The sequence below is a fragment of the Pseudorca crassidens genome, chromosome 5, assembly GCF_039906515.1.
Source record: "Pseudorca crassidens isolate mPseCra1 chromosome 5, mPseCra1.hap1, whole genome shotgun sequence".
NCBI classification, from domain to species: domain Eukaryota; kingdom Metazoa; phylum Chordata; class Mammalia; order Artiodactyla; family Delphinidae; genus Pseudorca; species Pseudorca crassidens.
In genome coordinates this window covers 16,284,000-16,303,790 of record NC_090300.1, presented here as the reverse complement: position 1 = coordinate 16,303,790, position 19,791 = coordinate 16,284,000, and the positions used below count along the sequence as shown (strand labels likewise).

The 19,791-nt window shown below is 42.1% G+C and overlaps 1 protein-coding gene across 1 annotated transcript in view; it reads right to left on the bottom strand.

The window, feature by feature from the left end:
* The window catches only part of NEK11 (NIMA related kinase 11), a 144,179-nt gene that overhangs the window by 96,043 nt on the left and 28,345 nt on the right, over nt 1-19,791 (bottom strand). Inside the window, 1 exon segment of the mRNA XM_067739784.1 lies at nt 6,122-6,305. Within this exon segment, the coding sequence (XP_067595885.1) occupies nt 6,122-6,305 (184 nt within the window).

Below are 19,791 nucleotides of genomic sequence, written 5' to 3'. Positions count from 1 at the left end.
AATGTTGCTATTGGACCCATTAGTGTTTAAAATTTTCCATGTTTCCTCCTTCTGGCATGAATCCTCACACTAAAGGCTGCAAGCCAAAAACTCAGAGGTAAAAATTAGCTCGCCTTCTAGAAAACAACCTGGGGGGAGAGTGAGGTCACACTGAAATAATGAACTATATAAAGACAGCTTCCATCGTTGACAGTCTATTAGGAGGAAAGGTCTGATAGTCCCTTTTTTAACTTTATTTTAACTCATAAAGTTAACAAATTAACTTTATTATTTCAAATACCTATAAAAACCTAATAATATACTAAGTGTTGTTTACTCTATCTTAAAATTAGGACAGGGGTCAGAAAATGAAATAACTTGTTCAAGGAAATGGACCAAGATTTGAACAGAAGTCAGTGTGATGCCAGAGTCCACACACTTTCTACTGTTTCAAACCCTATCTAGTCTACTATTGATAGAAAATAAAATAATTAATTATATTATCATTACATTAAGACGTGTGTGTGTACAAATTGATATACATGTGTTTTTGTGTCTATGTACATGTATGTATTATATAGAGATAGATCAAGATACAGAACATAAGCGAGAATAAGCCAAGGGAAGGAGCGGGTTTCCCATAAAACAGGATGATCTGGTGGACATGTGCACTGTGAGATGTTTACCACAGTCAAGCTGATTGACACATCCAATATCTCACATGATTTCTGTGTGCGTGTGTGTGCATGCACGTGCACGTGTGTGTTGAGAGCACTTGAGATCTACTCTCTTGACAAATGTGAAGTGTCTAAGTGCAGTATTGTGAACCATGGTCACCATGCTATACATCAGATTCCCCAGAACCTGTTCATCTTGTAAACGAAAGTGTTAGCTTTATATTTTGCATAATTCACACAGACAGGCTTGATTAATGTAGCTGTGTTAAAATCTATGTTTAGTTTAGTGCCACCATCTGAAACATGTTTGGTTAACATTGTTGATATGAACAATAAAACAATCTCTATTGATTCATGTCCAGGTAGAAGTAGATAATTTCATGCTTGGGAAGGTAGGCCTCTCACTGTTGTGGCCTCTCCCGTTGTGGAGCACAGGCTCTGGACGCGCAGGCTCAGTGGCCATGGCTCATGGGCCCAGCCGCTCCGCGGCATGTGGGATCTTCCTGGACCGGGGCACGAACCCGTATCCCCTGCATCGGTAGGCGGACTCTGAACCACTGCGCCACCAGGGAAGCCCTGACTCTGTTAAATATTAAGGGAGGAATAGGAGCAATCCAAGTAAAAGAAAAACAGGAGCAGCTTTCCCTATACCCCTGTGATCCTGGTCCTGGTCCTGGATGAAATCCAACATTCCAGCCATGTGATTGCCAGAAAATCACCTCCCTGGGTTCCCATTTCCTCATCTACAAAATATAGTTTATAGATAAGAATCCACTTCTTCAAAAAGGATGGGGGCATGTTTAGAGGACACAGGAGCCAATCTGAAGGAGCCCCACTAGCCGAAGCTGGACCAATTTGAGAAAGAAAATTAATAATGACAGCATTGGGCTATAACCCATAGAATAAAATAAATATCCCTGAGTCCATACTGATATAAATAATTGAATAAAGACATCAATGGAGGAGAAGGAACAGTGGAATAGCTCTTTCTAACAGGACAGCCCTAATTAATAAATGTAGAAAGAATGAGGGAAATACATAATCACCATTAGGCAAATATCACAGTAAAAACTGCTCAAGGCAACTACCACTGAAAAAATGCTAAAATCAGGGCATGAAAGTTTGAGGAGAAACAGGATAGAAGGTTGCTCAGGGAGCCCGGAGAACAAGGCAGGTAATTTTCATGAATAACAGCACCCAGCTGGTGGCCTGAGCAGAAAACCACACCCACCAGCAGAGCCAGCCAGACTCCCCTGTCCTCAGCTGAGGCTTATCTTTGCTCAGTGCTCCATAAACACTGACATGGTTTTCTTCTATGACTGTATTTTTCTGTTTCCACACTGGTCATTCCCCCTTTTTTTGCAGTTCTCCTCCCTGGCTGCCCATTAGAATCACCTGGAGAGCTTTCAAAAATCCTGATGCCTGGGTCATTCCCCAGGCCAATTAAATCAGACTTTCTGAAGGAGGGCCTCAGCCCTTATTAGTTCTGAAAGCTTTTCAGGTGATTCCAGTGTGCAGCCAAGGTTAAGCACTACAACTATATTGATACAATTTTTATTTAGCTATGTTAATATCACAGTGCAGGAAACAGACAAGTCCACCTTCCCTGCTTTCTGACAAAGTGCTTTCAACATATATGACAGATAGAAGGATCCAAAATTTTACCACCGGCTTTTGACAGAAATAAGGTGAGAGGCAGCTGGAAGCAAGTGGTAAAGAATTCGTCAAAAGGAAAGAAATTTCCTGAGTACTAATTTTTTGTGGCTCATTACATGGGTTCATGATGCGATACAAAAATGAATCAGAAAAAGATCAATCCCACACGCTGAGAGTCTGATCTGAGATGGATGATACTATGTATAATGTGCTGTGTGTCACCAAGCTGAAATGCGATGAGAGTCGGGGATCGGGTGAGGAGTGATTTCCAGCCAGGAGATTATAGGAATCTTTGTAGAGTGGGTGACATTTCAGCGGGCCTGGGAGGATGGGTGGGAACTGAAAACATGGGGCCAGGAGGAAGGACATTCTGAAAGGGCACAGATGAAGAGGTGGGAAACTGTGGAGGAGGGACAGGGGACAGCAAGTTGCCCCATTTCCCTGGCTGGAGGAGAATGGAAGGCACCAATACCTGAAACATTCTGTCACTTTGGTAGTTTGGGTACTATTCCCCATCAAAGATTTGGTTAGATCTTGACAAGAAGTTGTGAGAATGGGGTAATTTGCTTTTTACACTCATAATCTGATGTGATGTGTCCAAAGGGTTGGGTGGTGGACATAGCAGCCTCGTGAAGGCATTTATATGTGTGTATTTCAATCTTGCAAGGCTCCAAATTAAATTACAGAAGAGGAAACTTGGGGATCAAAAAACCCAGCTATTTCAATGGTGAAAACATTTTTCTGTGAGGTGCAAGTCTGGCCATCTGCCATTTCCAATATTATTATTTTACCTCAATAAGAAGAGGATAATGCCAGGTTTGTGTGAGTTAAGCTCATGAAGATGAGAAATATCTCGGTTAGCAAGGAAAACTAGCGACCCACACACGTCATTCCTCAGGGAAGTGCGTCCTGACAGCTCAGCAGGTGGAACAGGGAAGCCCAGCAGCTGCTCCCCGGCCAGCGGCCGTCACCATGGCAACGCCCCGGGGTGGGAGGAGCAGCTCAGCCCTTGGAAACCGCCAGCATTTAAAAAGTAATGCAGATGATCCTGGATTGGATCCTAAGCGAGAAAAAGACATTCTTATAGAAATGTCCTTTCTAAAGACATAACTGGGACAAATGGGCTCAATTTGAGTGTGAATTGTGGATTAGATGTGTGGTTCTCAAACTGCAGTGTGCTTCAGCCTCACCTGGTGGGCTTGTCAAAACACAGATAGCCAGATCCCACCCCCAGAATTTCTAATTCGCTGTGGCTGTGGTGGAAGCTAACAATCTGTATCTGTAAGTAAAGATCCCAAATGATGCTGATGCTGCTGGTCTGGGATCACACACTGACAACCACTGGATTACATACCAGCATTGCATCGATGTTAATTTCCTGATTTTGATCTTCGTACTGTAGTTATGTTAAGGAAATGTCCTTGGCCTTAGAAAACACTCATAGGAGGATTTAGGACAAAGGGGCATCATGTCTGCAACTTACTCTCAAGTGGTTCAGGAAAAAATAGATAGATGATAGATAGATAGGTGATAGATAGATAGGTAGATAGATAGATAGATAGATAGATAGATAGAAAGGATAGAATAATAAAGCAAATGTGAAAAAATAACAATTGGTAAATCTGGGTGAAGTGTATATGGGAGTTCACTGTGTTCTGTAACTTTTCTAGTAGATTAAAATTACATGAAAATTAATAATTAAAAATTAATATAAGGAGAGAAAGTTATAGCTTATCATCTAGCTCTGTTCAATATGGTAGCCACCAGCTACACATGGTTATTTACATTTAAAGTAATTAAAATTAAATAAAGTTTAACATCCAGCTCCTCAACCATACTAGCCATATTTCATCAGGTGCTAAAGGGCTGTATGTGACTAGCAACTACCATATTGGACAGCACAAATATAGAGTATTACCATCATCACACAAAGTTCCACTGGACAGTCCTCACTATAGTGAAAAATATTTTAAGATCGTGAGAGTCTCTTTGGAAAATTCAGTGTGCCGAGAGCAGCAGCAGAGGTAGCAGTAATAGGCATAAGCAATAGGAGTCAGTTGCTCCCCACATAAGATAGTTTATTAACTGAATGGGGCAAAAAGAAGAAAATGATTAAATTATAGCTGATGGATCATAGTGTAGCTATATTTGTAAATCCCTGGGTTTTGCATAGATCAGTGACATATTTGCCAGAGCAGCTGTTCTTACCCATGCTCTGCGCACCTCATCATTTCACTGATTTTCTTAAAAATCTGTTGGATAAAGGAGAAGTAAACACCCAAATGTCCTGGTTCTTTTTCTTTTCTTCCCCTGCTTCTCCTTCAAGCAGAGGAGGGGCAAGACTGGATGGGGAAACTCCCAGCAAGGCTGTGCCAGGGAGACCGTCCCGAAGGGGAACAGCCAAGACCTGGATGATATCAAATTTTCAGATATTCTAACTTTGCTACTGGTTTCATTTTGGATGACACATCAGCTACCATATAAAGCACAGCGAGGCTGGGTTCTGTTGCTATCTTTACTCCTTCCGATTTGCTTCTCCTCCTTCCTCTTCTTTTCCGCACCTCAGACACCCAGCACCCTCTGACCCAAACAGGCCTGCCTCCCTCTCTAAAGAGCATCTTCTTTCTTCCCAGCGTCATTTCTCTTGGGCCCCAGCAACACCCAGGTGATGAACTGAATACATTCTAAAGTATGAATAGAACCAGGTTCTCCCAAGGTACATTTGGCTAACACTAGCTCTCAGAATGTTCTGGAAGATACTGTCTGAGCAAGGGCATGTTTGGGTATTCTCTTTCTGACCCAACCCCTGTAACTCCCCTCTCCCTAGCCTCTCAGGAGTGACCACCCAGACCCACATATGCTGCACCTTGTCAGCCCCAAGCCCCCTCCACCTGGCACCTTTCTCAGCAGCTTCATGTTCCCTTGGGCTCAGTAAAATGCACAGCTATTATCACTTGGGGAGAACATGGAATGGCAGGGAAAACTGCAAATACCTGAAGCCATAAATCATAAATCAGTTAATATGAAGGATTTTCATGGGTAAAATGAGCCATATTCCCATTTCCAAGTTTCCATTGGGGAAAATGAACCACAGAGCTAGAACCCAGGACTCAGGAGGTGTCCCTCTCCTCTGTCCAGGCCTCTGTTACGGCATTTAAATGTCCATCTAATAATCGAACCGTTGTCGGAGGCTTGGAGAATGCACCCCCCCCACACACACACACCAAAAATAAATATGCTGGATTGTTTTTCTGCATCAATTCTTCCCTAAAATACATTCACTCTGAGTTTTCCAAGAAAGAGAAACCCTTCATCAGAAACAAGTTTGTCAATTACATAGACATGATCACTCTTAGCAGCAAGACACAACATCCCAGGTATTTATAGTTCACCTTGTGGTTGGCTAGTTAAATTTCTGAGATGTCTCTTTACAGACAGCTTTTTACTATGAAATATATATATATTTTTTAATTTATTTATTTTATTTATCTTTGGCTGCATTGGGTCTTCATTGCTGCATGTGGGCTTTCTCTAGTTGCGGCGAGTGGGGGCTACACTTGGTTGCGGTGCACAGGCTTCTCATTACAGTGGCTTCTCTTGTTGTGGAGCACAGGCTCTAGGCACACGGGCTTCAGTAGTTGTGGCACACGGGCTCAGTAGTTGTGGCGCAGGGGCTTAGTTGCTCCGGGGCATGTGGGATCTTCCCGGACCAGGGCTCGAATCCATGTCCCCTGCTTTGGCAGGCGGATTCTTAACCACTGTGCCACCAGGGAAGCCCTATGAAATATATTTTTATTAAGATTTCAAAAAGTGAAGGAGAGTCTCACCTCACAGTACTCTGTGAAAATGCAGAAATCATCTTGCTCCACAAAGCTTGCATGGAACTTGACGATGGCTAGATGGTCCAGCTTGGAAAGGAGCTGGGCCTCCAAAGTGGCCTGCAGAGTCTCATTTGGATTGAGTTCTCCAGTAGAGATTTCCTTCAGGACCTTTCTGCAGCCAAAAAAAAAAAATTTTAATACATTTAGAACTCAAAAACATGTTTAATAGATGTGAACAGCGGTGCAGGGCCATCTAATTAATGCCCAGGCTGTGACCTACTCAGAGTTCTGCTATCACTGGTGACTCCTGGGCACCCTGGGTCTGCCTCTGTCCTGGCAGTGCCCTCCACACCTGCGGCCCTAGTTTGGTCACACGGGGCAGAGACAGGGCTAATCTTGAGTGGCGTGGCTGAAGCGGCTCTTCCTCAGCCTCTAGGTGTCTCTGTTTCTGTCTTTTTCTGTCTCTTTGTGTGTTTTCTGTCTCTACTTATCTGTTTTCCTGTTTCTGTCTGCTTTTCTATTTCTCTCACTATTCCTATCTTGGTATCTCTCTGTCTCTCTCTCTCTATATATATATATACATATATGTGTGTGTGTGTGTGTGTGTGTGTGTGTGTGTGTGTGTGTGAATATAATATAATTATAAAATCTGTCTCTCTGCATCTGTCTTATCCTTTTTGACTCTCTTTTCCTCTCTGACTCTCTCTTTGCCTCCGCATGTGTGTATAAATACACATGCTTCTCTCTGTCTCTCAGCTCTAAAATTTTCCAAATCTATCAACTTAATATCAGCAGAATCAATATCTACTTATTTTCTTTTTAAAATTTTCCTTGGCATATCATACTTTATTGCTACCAGTATTTAGGAAAAGAAAAAAATCTAAAAACATTGACAGAGGTATTCAAACATGTATAAATGGAACAAGAGCTCATTACATCTCCAAATTATTAACTTAAAAATTGTGGTAACTAATGAGGAGTGGACCAAAACATTATCTCTTCCCATCTACAGAAAGAAACAGACTGATGACCAAACCAATTACAGTGCCACAGTGTAAACAGATTGCCGGGAGAAGCACTTTAGAGCACCAATTATGTATGCAGACAGATTCCACTGATTATAAGTGAGCCTTAGCTGTTCATTAAGCTCTGCAGGACCTGTACTAGAAGACATTTTGCAGTAATGTTATTTAAGAGTAACTATCTATGCATATTAATGAAAATGTATTTATAGTAGGAGCTCTCTTAATTAAAGGCCCTTTAACCAAATCCTAGATTAACCAGAGCTCTGCAGTCCTTTCTAACAGATGCCAATGGCCACCTTTGTGTTGGGGACGCGGTGGCCAGCAGGTGCTCTCTGGACCACCTTCCAGTTAAGGTGTTTACCCAAGTTGTAGCGTCTATTCCCAAACCTGTTTATGCCACTCGTGCCCAGTATTGTAAATCTGTGACTTAAATATGACAAACTGATGAAGGATGAGTGAGTGCTGTCTCTGCTAGAAAAACTAAGTCAAATGCTTACCACAAAGCTTAATAATGACAAGTTGCAAAAAAAAAAAATGCTGTTAAAGAAGTAATTGATAAGACAGTTCTAAAACGTTGGTTTAAAAATGTAAAAATCTAGAATTCTGAACTGAGATTGCTAAATTCTCATTCTACTTTAAAGAAGGTAAACTTGGAAAACTTAATCAACTTAACATGGGTAAGTTTATGCAAAAAAGATGAAGCGACCTCTCATCAGAGGACATCAGATGTTGGCTGCACAACAAAAATGAGAGAAAATGTACAACAATATGTTTTAAGTTGATATAAATGTTTTAGTTATGTCATTTCATTTTTAAATTGTTCCCTTATGTAACTAAGGACCAGCCCCAATAACACTGGACAGGGGCCATCACATTGGTTTTGTTAGGTCTTGAACGCCCTACCAGGCCCCTACTTGATAATGGAGTGGATTCTGGAGAAATTCTTGCTTGGTAACGTGTTCTATAGAGAGACTGTTCTAGCAAGAATTTGGTTAAAAATGACCTCATGTTATTAAGAGTGGCATCTCAAACTGTTTGGTATAATAAAGGAACTTGAAATGACAGACGCGGTTGTTTTCCTGTAACTTCTAAAAATGATAAAGCCGTAAGCCAAATGACATATTCATGGTACTTTTCCAGTACTTACTGCGCCCCAGCCAACGTGCAGTTGTAAAAGTCACAGTGGTTAATTTATATAGCACGGCACTATAAAGCCTCACTCAAACTTGCAATATTCTCTTGCTGTGAAGGAACAAATGCTATCGGAAGTTTTAAGATACTTATTTTTTCTTGCAAACATCAACTACTGTGCAACAGGGCATGGGATTTTACATAGAGTTACCTGAGCCCCATCTGGCAGCCTGATGATAAGGCATAAAATCTCATTTGCCCACAGCTTAGCAGATGAAGGTAGGGCTATCAAGACAGGTGATATCTAATATACTCACCTCTGGCAGATGCGGAGATATTCCACCTTCCTTACCTAGAACTGATAGAGGAAACTCTCATTGCGTGTCACATAGTGTGAGAGCCTTATCAGCCAAGCAGAGTGCAGAAACTGACCAAGTCAAGGAAGCTTGCCCCTGGCTCAGTGACACTCAGCCTGTCACCCTCTCCTAAGTAACAGGACAGATATTTATTTTATCAGAACTTCAGCTGTTCAGGAGAAACTTTTTAGCAGCTGCAAAACAGGCACCCCTTCAGACTCACTCATTTTGCAAACTTTCTGTTCTCTTCCCCAAGTGGCATGTTTCTTTCTAGAATCAGTAGTGAACTGACAAACTTTGGAGAGTGACTGGAAATTTGGGATAACTATAGCTAATTTCATTCCCTTCAAATTTGGCCCACCTTCCATACAAATGGGGCAGATGATATCTTTGAGAAGTTCAGGGTTATTTTCCCCAAATTTCCCTGTAGTCTTTCACTTATTTCAAATTGAACAAGCAGCATAGGCTGCCTCAGGAAAAAGATGACATCACAAACTACAGAGAATATGAGTAAAATCCCTGGCTTTTGATTTTCCAAAGGAGAAACCAAGGCCAAAGAGAAAAGATCTGAAGGAGCACCTGACCAGTGGCGTGAGTGTCCTCCCTGTCCGACGTGAGAGAGACCCTCGGGACCAGATGGAGGGGAGACAAGAACATTAGGCACTGCTGAGCCCTTGAAAATAGTTCATGTCCCCCAGGCCGTGTCCTGGGGGACAGAACTCCCAGATGGGGAGAAGAGCCCCAGAGCAGAAGCCCTGCTATATTTCCAAAGCAGGAACCTCACATTTCCTTGTGTCCAGCAAGGGGTAGGAGTGAAAGAAAGGTCTTCAAGGGGCAAGTAAACCAAGGGGCCTAAGAGTTCTGGAATCTCAGTGAGGAGTGCTGTGTGTGTAGTGGTGTAGTGGGCTCTGAGAATTCGTCACCCCTGCCCTTGGGTCTCCTGAGGAAGACAGATAGTAAGCAGATCAGTGTGCATAAATGTGTGTATGTTTGTATTTTCTAAAACTTCAAATCGAGCTGGGTGCTACACAGTTAGGGTAAGTGATGTCTGAGGCCCTCCTGATTTAAGCTGCCGTGACTCTCTAATTTGATCAGCAGCTACTGTACCCACTGAGGGCAAATCCACAGGAAACAGATTTTAACTGCAGCTTAAATAAGGCAGTAATATTTTTTGTTTTTTAAAAAATTCAATATTCACCTGTTTAACAGATTATTAAATATGCTCAGGACTTTCAAGGTAAGAGTTTTCATCTATCTAGAAAGGCTGCAATTATTTTAACTAATCCTTTCTTAAATGGTCAGCTCTCATTATTTTTCTAATTTACAAGGAAATATAGTGTTGTTACAGAAAAATTTGAAAACAAAACATAGTCCACAATCCACTACAGAGATCATCAGCAGTAACAATTTTGTGTACTTCCTTCACATCTTTTTGCTACACAATTTTTTAACACCAGAGGCCAGTTTAGACAATTTGCCTGCTATTTTCATGAGACAGTATCATAGCAGAAATCTATCATTTGTGGCTGCCCAGTGTCTTTAGACAGCCTCCCTACATTGTAGTAGACCCCTGGGCTGTGGGTCCTGCCTTCCCTAGATAAAAACAAACAGACAGACAACAACAATTCCTCATCTCCCATCTGCCTTGAGTTGGGGTGCCAGTGTGGGACCTAGGTTCTGCCAGTCAGCTGGACCAAGCCGGGACCTTGCCTTGGGTGTGAGCTGTGTGGTGGGACGGGGCAGGCACAGGACCTCCCTTCACTCATACAGGTGTCCTAAGAAAAAGCGTGGGCCTGGGGGCAGTGGCAGTGGGCCAATTCCAGGCTGACATTCCTGGAAATTTAGCCTCCCCTGCCCTGCAGCCTCCCGCAGCTGTGTTCAGTATCAATCCCCTTCTGCCTCAACCGTGCAGAGGGCGGCTACTCATATCTGCGTCTAGAGCCCTGACCCACGCGATTATGCGTCACAGAGCACTGTGAGGTGTTCCCATGAAGCACTCACTTTGGGGTAATGAAAACTGAACCTCCAAAGATTTGACTCATTTAGGTTAATTTTTATTCATTTATTTGAGTCTTAAAACTTAGGATCTTCTGAGGGATTTAGGGCCTTTTATGGGTAGAAGTATCATGAGAGTGGAAAAACATCCTTTTAAAAGTAACTTAACCCCCTTTAATATGACATATAACTTTAAAACGTAAAGGGACATGAAAAAATGGCAGTGATATTTGTCCCAAAAAGTGGCACATTAATAAAAGATGGGAAAGCTGGGAACTAAAGGTACCTAAAGGAGTAGCTGAAAAAACATTGTAGGTGTTAGTGGAGAGTATACAACAGATGGGGTTTTCTTTTATTTCAGTTGTTTTTCCTTCTTTCAGCAATTCAGAAACATTTTTAAGGTCTGTGGCCAGAGAAAAGGATAATATTATTTTATGGATCATCATATGCCATAATCTATGAGCTGCCTTTGTTTCTAACAATTAAATCCCTGATCCCAGCTTGTTTCAGGGTAAAAACTGATTCATCTGATCGTTTCCTCTCCACCCCTGATCATAGGCATGTTGCAGTTTTTGGACACAGATGGAGCTCAGATGACATCACCATACAGTGCAGGGATAGCAAGACTCAGGTGCCCATGGCAGACACCAGCAACTAAGGACCAAAATCCTTCTGCTGAGCCTGACTTCAGACTCCACACAAGGTGCCAGGCAGCCACTGCCGAATACCTTCACATCGAAAGTTCCACATTTCTGTTATTTCACCATCTACTGACTGCCCTGGGTATGCCAAACACAGTATCATGTTCTGGGGATAGAAAGATGAAAAAGATAAAACTCCTGCCCTCCAAGAAAGCTCAGTCTCATGGGGAAGGCCAACAAGTACAAAAATAGTTGAACAACTTCACGATAAATGCAATAATAGAGCTGGGGATGGGGTGAGGACCCCTAACTCTCCTTTGAGAAGAGAAAAAACGTAAAATCTATAGACTAGAGCCCCAGGACATTCACTTTTGCACACAGAAACTACTTTGTAGTAAGCTGAATTGCCTTCTCCCCAGGTGGATTCCAAGTAACAAAAGAAATGAATTTATCATTCTTTACAATTTGCCCTGTATAAACCAATAGCCAGTAGAGGGACAGCTATATTTGCATTACCTGAATAGGCTACGAAAGTTAATAAGCAGGTGACTTTTCAAAAAAAGAAAACTGCTTGAGAATTCCAATATCTATATATCCTTCTTTAGAGTAAATCGTGCACAGACACACACACAACCACAGTATACATTATGGAACGAAGAATGAAAATGTTACGGGGAGGGGTATTTCTTAAAATACCTAAAAACCTGGCAGGTTCACAAAACACTCCTTCCTTCCTTCCACCCCCCGCATCCCCCCCGTCCTCCGCCATTTATCTATCCCAATTTTTAATCAGAAAAAAGCATTTGCGCTATATATAACTACATTTTAAAAGATAATGTATCGAGCCATGCTCTGCTCTAGAGGACTCCCTTAGTTTGGGGTCCCCAGGAAGCAAACCCTGAGACAGGATTTGAGGCAGGTGATCAATTTGGGCAGTAAGAAGAGGGGTAGGAAAGTGAGGTGAAGGGAGGGGAGCCATTCAAGGGCCTGTTATCAAGCCAGTTACCACTGTGGGCAACTGGGGCTTAACTGTGGAGGAACCCTAGGGGCAGGCATAGAACACACCTCTGGGCTCCTCTGCCTGAGGGGCGGGGACCGACTCCCTCATCCACTGACTCAGGCTGCTCCTGGGAGTATCAACTCCCCCACTCTCCGCCTCACTGGAGCACAGAGGCCCTGACAGCCAGGGAGGCCTCAGGCAGAACTGCCCCTGCCGCAGGTGGAGGCTGGGTCCACGTACCGGAAATGCTAATTGGCCAGGGGACATAGGTGGGGCCCCAACACCATCTGTCACAGGGATGAAAATAAAGGCAACTTTTCTCCACTTTAAATTCTGCTCTATTTTACCTTTACTCCTGAAGATAGCTAGGATATAGTGATTCTGAGACACAGTGTCTGTAACACTGAATAATGAAACTGCAAATCAGTTATAACCTATAGATAAATTCCATCTCCTATGCTTCTCAAGACTTCGTTTACAAACACATTAGCAGCATATGGGAGTATTATGTACAAATAATAAGCAAAAATAACTAATAATAATAATACAGATAAAAAACAAAGAACAAATAACAGTAGAAGTATTTCAGACATTTTTGTTTGGCAAATATGTTTTTCCTGCTCCTGTTTAGATTATATTTTCATTTGTGGTAACAAGTTCCATGCAGTGTTTCAATGCTGGTAACATAACAAATTAGGCAGGTTGCCTTTTATTTTTAAGGAACAGAAAAGAGTAAACAGAAATTTCAGGAGCAGGAGTTTTGAAGATAAATATTGCCTGAATAAAAAGTATCTAATAATCATGTGAATTCAATGACTCTTCCCATCTGTATAAACTTAAAAAACAGAAATGGCTTGAACACACGTCTCAAGGCTGGAAACGGTGCTGGTGCTCAGTGGAGGTTCTCTGCAGGGAATCTCTGGTGTCAGTGCAAGAACAGAACTGGCTTCAGGATGGACCCCAACCAGCCCTTTCCTAGGGGGGGCTCCCTGGAGGTGACAGAGAAGACACAAAGTGTCTAACTGCTCTGCTGTGCAAAGCTCTCCTCCCAGGGCTTGACAGAGACTCCACAGCCGAGCCCAGGAATCCATGAGTGAGTGTGAATTGGTCGGCGGGGGCGGTAACAGAGGGCAGACTGGGTATCTGTGCCTTCATGGGCAGGCAGCCATCTCCTCCCTGTGTCTAAGTCACAGCCTCTACCAAAGCTGCTGGGACTGTTTCCTGAGAGCTCACTGAGAACAAACTGCACTCTCCTCTCCTTTCAGCCAAAAAAATGAGTGGGTTCCCTTCACGGTGAGCTCCTTTCCTGGAGCTCCTTTCCACAGCCTTGGAAAGTTCTCTTTAGCACCAGAGATGTAACGGAGCCAACTCTAGCTCCCCTGAGAACCAGTGAGGGCTCTTCCCCCACCCTCCTTCTCCCACACACCTCCAGACAAGTGGTCAGGCAGTTCTGTCTTTCTTATTTATACAGACGAGCACAGTCATTAAATATTGTGGCTTAATTATTTTAAGAGAGGGTGGCTGTCTCCCCCTCTCCCCAGCCCCTGGCGTGAATCATACCTGATCTAAGCCCACCATGTAATCCTAGTCCCCTTGCCAGTGATCAGTCTAGACACGTGGTGTAATTCTGGCCTGGGAGATGTGGGGAGGGCTCGTGATGGTTTTCTAGGAAAGATGCTCCTCACTGATAAAAAAAGGGAAGCATAGGAGGAGAGTCCCCTTCCTCCATCTCTGCAACGCTATCACTCACCTGTGACTCCTTTGACCTCGGCAGCCAGCTGGCGTCCTGAAGGAACTGTCCTGAGACGACAGGCTGAGTGAAAGGAAGGCACCAAGGCCCCTGACGACTTCATCACGGGGATCTGCTCTCCCTCTGGACTTTTTGTTAGGGAGATGAATCTTTCTTATTGTTTAAGCCATCTTGGTGGCCAAAGATATCCTGATACCAACACTTTGCTACAGGAAGAAAGAGGAGGTTTTTAAAGAAGAGATTAGAAGCAGAGGTGGAGGATGTGGTGAACACTCCACACATTTGTACGTGCTTCAGGCTGTGAAAAGCCAAAGGAAGGGAGTTAGGTTTAGCTGTGCAGTGCATAAAGATTAGAACAGAGATAAGCCCCTTGAGAACAGGGGCTATGTCTTATTTCCTTAGAAAGTGCTAAGTCTCCTATTTTAAACTGGAAAAGATAAATTGGTTCTTTTCTACTTGGACATTGATACGAATCTTCAAAAAATTATGACAAAGTAAACTACAATGAACTATACAAAAATGGATGTATAGTGAGAAAAAACTATTTGAATAAAGGACTAGAAATTATCTGTTAGTGAATCTGGAAACTAAGATAACATGGGATTTCTTTAAATAATTTGAAAACAATTTTATTCATTGATTCAAAATTCTCATGTGTCAAAAATTTTAGCAGTTATCAAAAAGTATCAAGATTCAGAAAGATTAAAATTCCACCACTGTTCCCTTCCTTCCCTTGGATAGAGATATTGGAGTTGTGATAGCAAACAGGAGGTTTCTAAAATGAGGGACAACGAGGAAAAGAGGGAAGTAAAGGGCACAGATAATACAGCAATCAAAAATAAGATAAAATATACAAATAAAAAAAATACTTCCCACCCCTCCTCTCTCCTCCAGTCAGTAACTCTTCTTGCCTGCTCACTTGATACCAGCCCCCGTATGCCAGCTGTTGTACTGTGCTACTGTACTTTTCAAGGTACTGTACTGTAAGATTAAAAATGTTTTCTTTAAAAAAAATATATACTGAGATGAAAATGACCAAGAAAAAAAGAATTTCTAAAAGATTTGTTCTCTCTCCTCTCCTGCTCCCCCCCAATTAAGAAAACATACTTTAATAAATAATAATAAATATACATTTTTCTATAATTCTCTGGAGATAGAAAAAATTGCTAATATAAGGAATTACTTTGTTTTACATAGTCTGAAGCTTCAAACTTAAGAAATTAAAGATGAGGTCACTAGGTATTAGAGGCACAAGGTTGATCATTATAATTTTTAGAAGGTAAAACAAAGTTCCAAGAACTGGAGGTGATGTTTATTCACATGCGGCCTTGTAAGAAGCCTCCATCCAAGAGTAGTCTCTCTTGACCTCTCAGGGATAGGCTAGGGGCCCCTCCTCCAGGCTCCCATTGCCCCCTGTGACGTCTATTCACATAGGAGGTCCTGTACTGGCCTGTAGCCACCCAGAGCCAGCTCACAGTCCATTCACTGTGGGATTCCCAGCACCTGGCAGTGTGTCTGAATGGAACCAAGCTTGCACACTCATCACTGTTCAAAATTCAGTTCATTCACTACCTTCATCATAGGAACTCTGACAATTATGTCTTTTCATAGTTATTTCTTGGTCTCCATCCCCAGACTGAGAGCAATTACATTTTGTTCCTTTCTGTATCCTCGGTGTCTAGCACAAGTCTTAGCACACAGTGGATGCACCATCAACGTTTATTGACTACTACATGATCAAAATTAACACCCCACCAAGCACTGTGGTACAGGTGGTGAGAGACACAATCCCTATGTGTGATTCTTCCCCTTATGGAAGCACATCAGCCTACATGCTGGGCATCCATCAGAAAATGAAAGTTTATAAAAACTGCTTCCTAACATCCTTGCTGGAATGGCCCTTATCTGGAAGTGACTTATCCATGGGAGCTGACAGTAACACTTGCATAGATAGAGAAAAATGGCAAAAAGATATTTCATCCTGGAAAATGGTTCTGCTCAGAGGTTTCTTAACATCTCAGAGATGATAACTCCCACTGGATGACCTGTCCCATAAGAAGCACAAAGCTGCCCAGTTTCTGATCCTGTCCCCTCGCTCGACCTCTTCCCCAATCTTGGGATGGATTTTATGTATTTATAGAATTTTAAAGCTAGACAAGACCCTCAAGAGTAGATCCATCAAAGCAGCCCAACCTACTAAGGTCCTGAGGATTGAGTAATTTTTTTTGGCTGTCATTTTTAAAAAAAATTTATTGGAGTATAGCTGATTTACAATTTTGTGCTAGTTTCAGTTGTACAGTAAAGTGAATCAGTTATACATATACATCTATCCACTCTTTTGTAGATTCTTTTCCCATATAGGTCATTACAGAGTATTGAGCAGAGTTCCCTGTGCTAGACAGTAGGTCCTTATTAGCTACCTAATTTATATATAGTAGTGTGTACGTGTCAATCTCAATCTCCCAATTTATCCCTCCCCCACTTACCCCCTGTAACCATAAGTTTGTATTCTACATCTGTAACTCTATTTCTGTTTCGTAGATAAGTTCACTTGTACTATTTTTTTTAGATTCCACATATAAGCGATATCATATGGTATTTGTCTTTCTCTGACTTACTTCACTCAGTATGACAATCTCTAGGTCCATCCATGTTGCTGCAAATGGCATTATTTCATTCTCTTTTATGGCTGAGTAATATTCCACTGTACATATGTATCACATCTTCTTATCCATTCCTTTGTCGATGGACATTTGGATTGCTTCCATGTCTTGGCTATTGTAAATACTGCTGCAATGAACACTGGGGTGCATGTTTCAAATTATGGTTTTCTCCGGATATATGCCCAGGAGTGGGATTGCCAGATCTATGGTAGTTCTATATTTAGATTTTAAGGAACCTCCATACTGTTCTCCATAATGATTGAACCAATTTACATTCTCACCAACAGTGTAGGAGGGTTCCCTTTTCTCCACACCCTTTCCAGAATTTATTGTTTGTAGATTTTTTTTGACGATGGCCATTCTGACTGATGTGAGGTGATACCTCATTGTAGTTTTGATTTGCATTTCTCTAATAATTAGTGATGTTGAGCATCTTTTCATGTGATTTTTGGCCATCTGTATGTCTTCTTTGGTGAAATGTCTATTTAGATCTTCCATCCATTTTTTGAGTGGGTTGTTTGTTTTTTTGATATTGAGATAGCTGCATGAGCTGTTTGAATATTTTTGAGATTAATCCCGAGTTGGTCACTTTGTTTGCAAATATTTCCTCTCATTCTGTGGGGTGTCTTTTCACTTTGTTTATGGTTTCCTTTGCTGTGCAAAAGCTTTTAAGTTTAATTAGACCCCATTTGTTTATTTTTGTTTTTATTTTCATTACTCTAGGAGGTGGATCAAAAAATATATTGCTGAGATTTATGTCAGAGAGTGTCCTGCCTGTTTTCTTCTAAGAGTTTTATAGACTGATTAATGTATCCAAGGTCATAGAGAAGTTACAGCAGAGCCGCCATTCACCTCTTGAAGGAGGAAACAGACCACAACTCCAAAGAAGAGAAGTCCGTCTCAAAGTTTAACAGTTTCCCCTCTTTCATTTGTGTATAGGATCTGCAGTGTCTAGCAGCTAAGACAACCCAAAACTTTCTCATTTTTCAAACCATTTTTCAAAGAACAAAAACAGCTGTCACCTGCTCTACTCATCCCCTCCTTAGCATCAAAGAAGAGAAAATGAAATGACTAGAATAATGGTCTTGCTCCTGATGAGGCACTGGTGAAGCTATGTCTGTTTTTATTACTTATCATTTGAGTGTTATGGAAAATATTACCGATAATCAAGAGTTTGTGCCAGTTACAGAGCCCCAGATTTGGAGGTTTGGAATGAGACCACACAGAAGGGGAAGACAATGTTTCCCAGGACTTACCTTTCCTAGCATTAGATTACATTTCTGAGGTTGTCCTGGGTACCACAACCCTGCAGGTGTGACTGTGTGTGTGTGAGGGCCAGTTTTCAAAAAGCTGAATTGTGCAAAACTCACTTGATTCAAAATTGTTTAACAATGCAGTAACATGCCTTGAGAACAAAAATATCGATAACATAAGATTCAATGCAATCAATCACTCATTCACTCTATCACACTTTGAAAGGTACTGAGCTTAAAGCAAACCAAGGTCCTGTTTGTGTCATCAAGGAAGTTAAGGAGCATGACAATGTCAGTAAGGATGTGAAAGAATAATTTACCATAGATAATAAGTTAGCTCTTGTTATGACTGTTCTACGTTTCAAATTTACAATTACTGTTAGATTAATATTCAAAATGCAAAATTCTGATACATAATTCATGTCATGTTTTTATTTTGAACATTACAGAAAAAACCTAGAATTGCGGATTGCAATGAGATAATCAGATGTGACGCAAAGTCTACCATGAAATCAAGACGGGAACAAATTGTGTTTTAAGAAGCAACAAAAACTGATTAGCTCCATTTCCCTGACTAGGTAAAGCCAACAAAGGATAAACCCTGTGTAAAGTAAAATTAAATTAAGATCCAGGCAAGAAGAAAGTTGGTGCTCCAAAAATAAAACAAAAAAACAATCTAGGGTTTCAGTGAAATAGTCTCCCCATCTTATCTGTAGCAGGTGTTGGTTGGCCTCAAATTAACATGAAGACAGCCAAAATGGAAAAAGGTTTGTATTTCCAGATTTCAGTCTCTATTTCATCATCACAGTAATTATAACATAGGGATTTGAGCTACAACTCTCTCTTTAACTATAGCACAAAGCAGTTGTTACTGTATTTAACTTTGAGATAGAAAGGGAGGGAATCAAAGCTCTGGATTAGCATACTCCCATTAGAGGGTTTAAGCAACTGATTCTGGGTCTTATGTTTTTGCTGACTTGTGCTGAGGCTGAAAAAAATCTGTTTTTATGACCAGAAAGCCAGGGCTTAACCTACTGACAGAGCTCAAATTAGAATTCTACTAGTAGGAAGGATCCAGTTTCCCTGAATGACAGCTTACGGGTTTAGTCAATGATTTGTCACACATGAGAAAGTCACCGGGGGCTGTGTAAGGGGAGGAAGGGATGGGGGACACGGGGCTGGCCTGCCTCTGATCACACAAGGCTTTACTTCCCAGAGTCAGGAGGCTGAGGGGAGCCTGGCTAAGCCAAGTGCTCTGCAAACGTCACGGCTGCTGCTTCTCCCAGCGGTGACTGTGCCGGGCTGTCCCACTTGCCCAAGGAGTCCGCAGGAGCTCGGCAGGGAGGCCAGCTCCTCAGGAAACCATGCTGAGCAAAGGACACTGCAAAAGAGTCTTGAGCGCAGTTTTCCACCAGCACTCTTTCAGGAGAGTCTGGAACTTATTTGAGGATAAATCAAAGTGTTTTCATGTTCATATAATGAAAGGAAAAAGAACTGTTAGACTCATAAAGTATGATATCTGAGGAAGCCTCAAAGGAGGACACAGCATGTGAGAGCAGTCCTTCTCAAATTGCGCTGTGCACACAAATCACAGGGATCTATCCCAATACAGTCCAGGGTGGGCCCAAGACACATCTCTAACTAGGTCCCAGGCAGCACCCTGAGCGGCTTAGTCCAGGGAGCACACTTTGAATAGTGAGCTTGGGAGTGGGGAGGGGTCAGAGGGCTGCTGGCGCTGCGAATGCTGAAGGGCCCCAGCGCTCTCGAGAGGCTGGGGGTTTGGAGGGGGCTTTGAAGAGCAGCCCAAGCTAGAGGGCCTGTGTGCCCCTCCCATTACAGGAAAC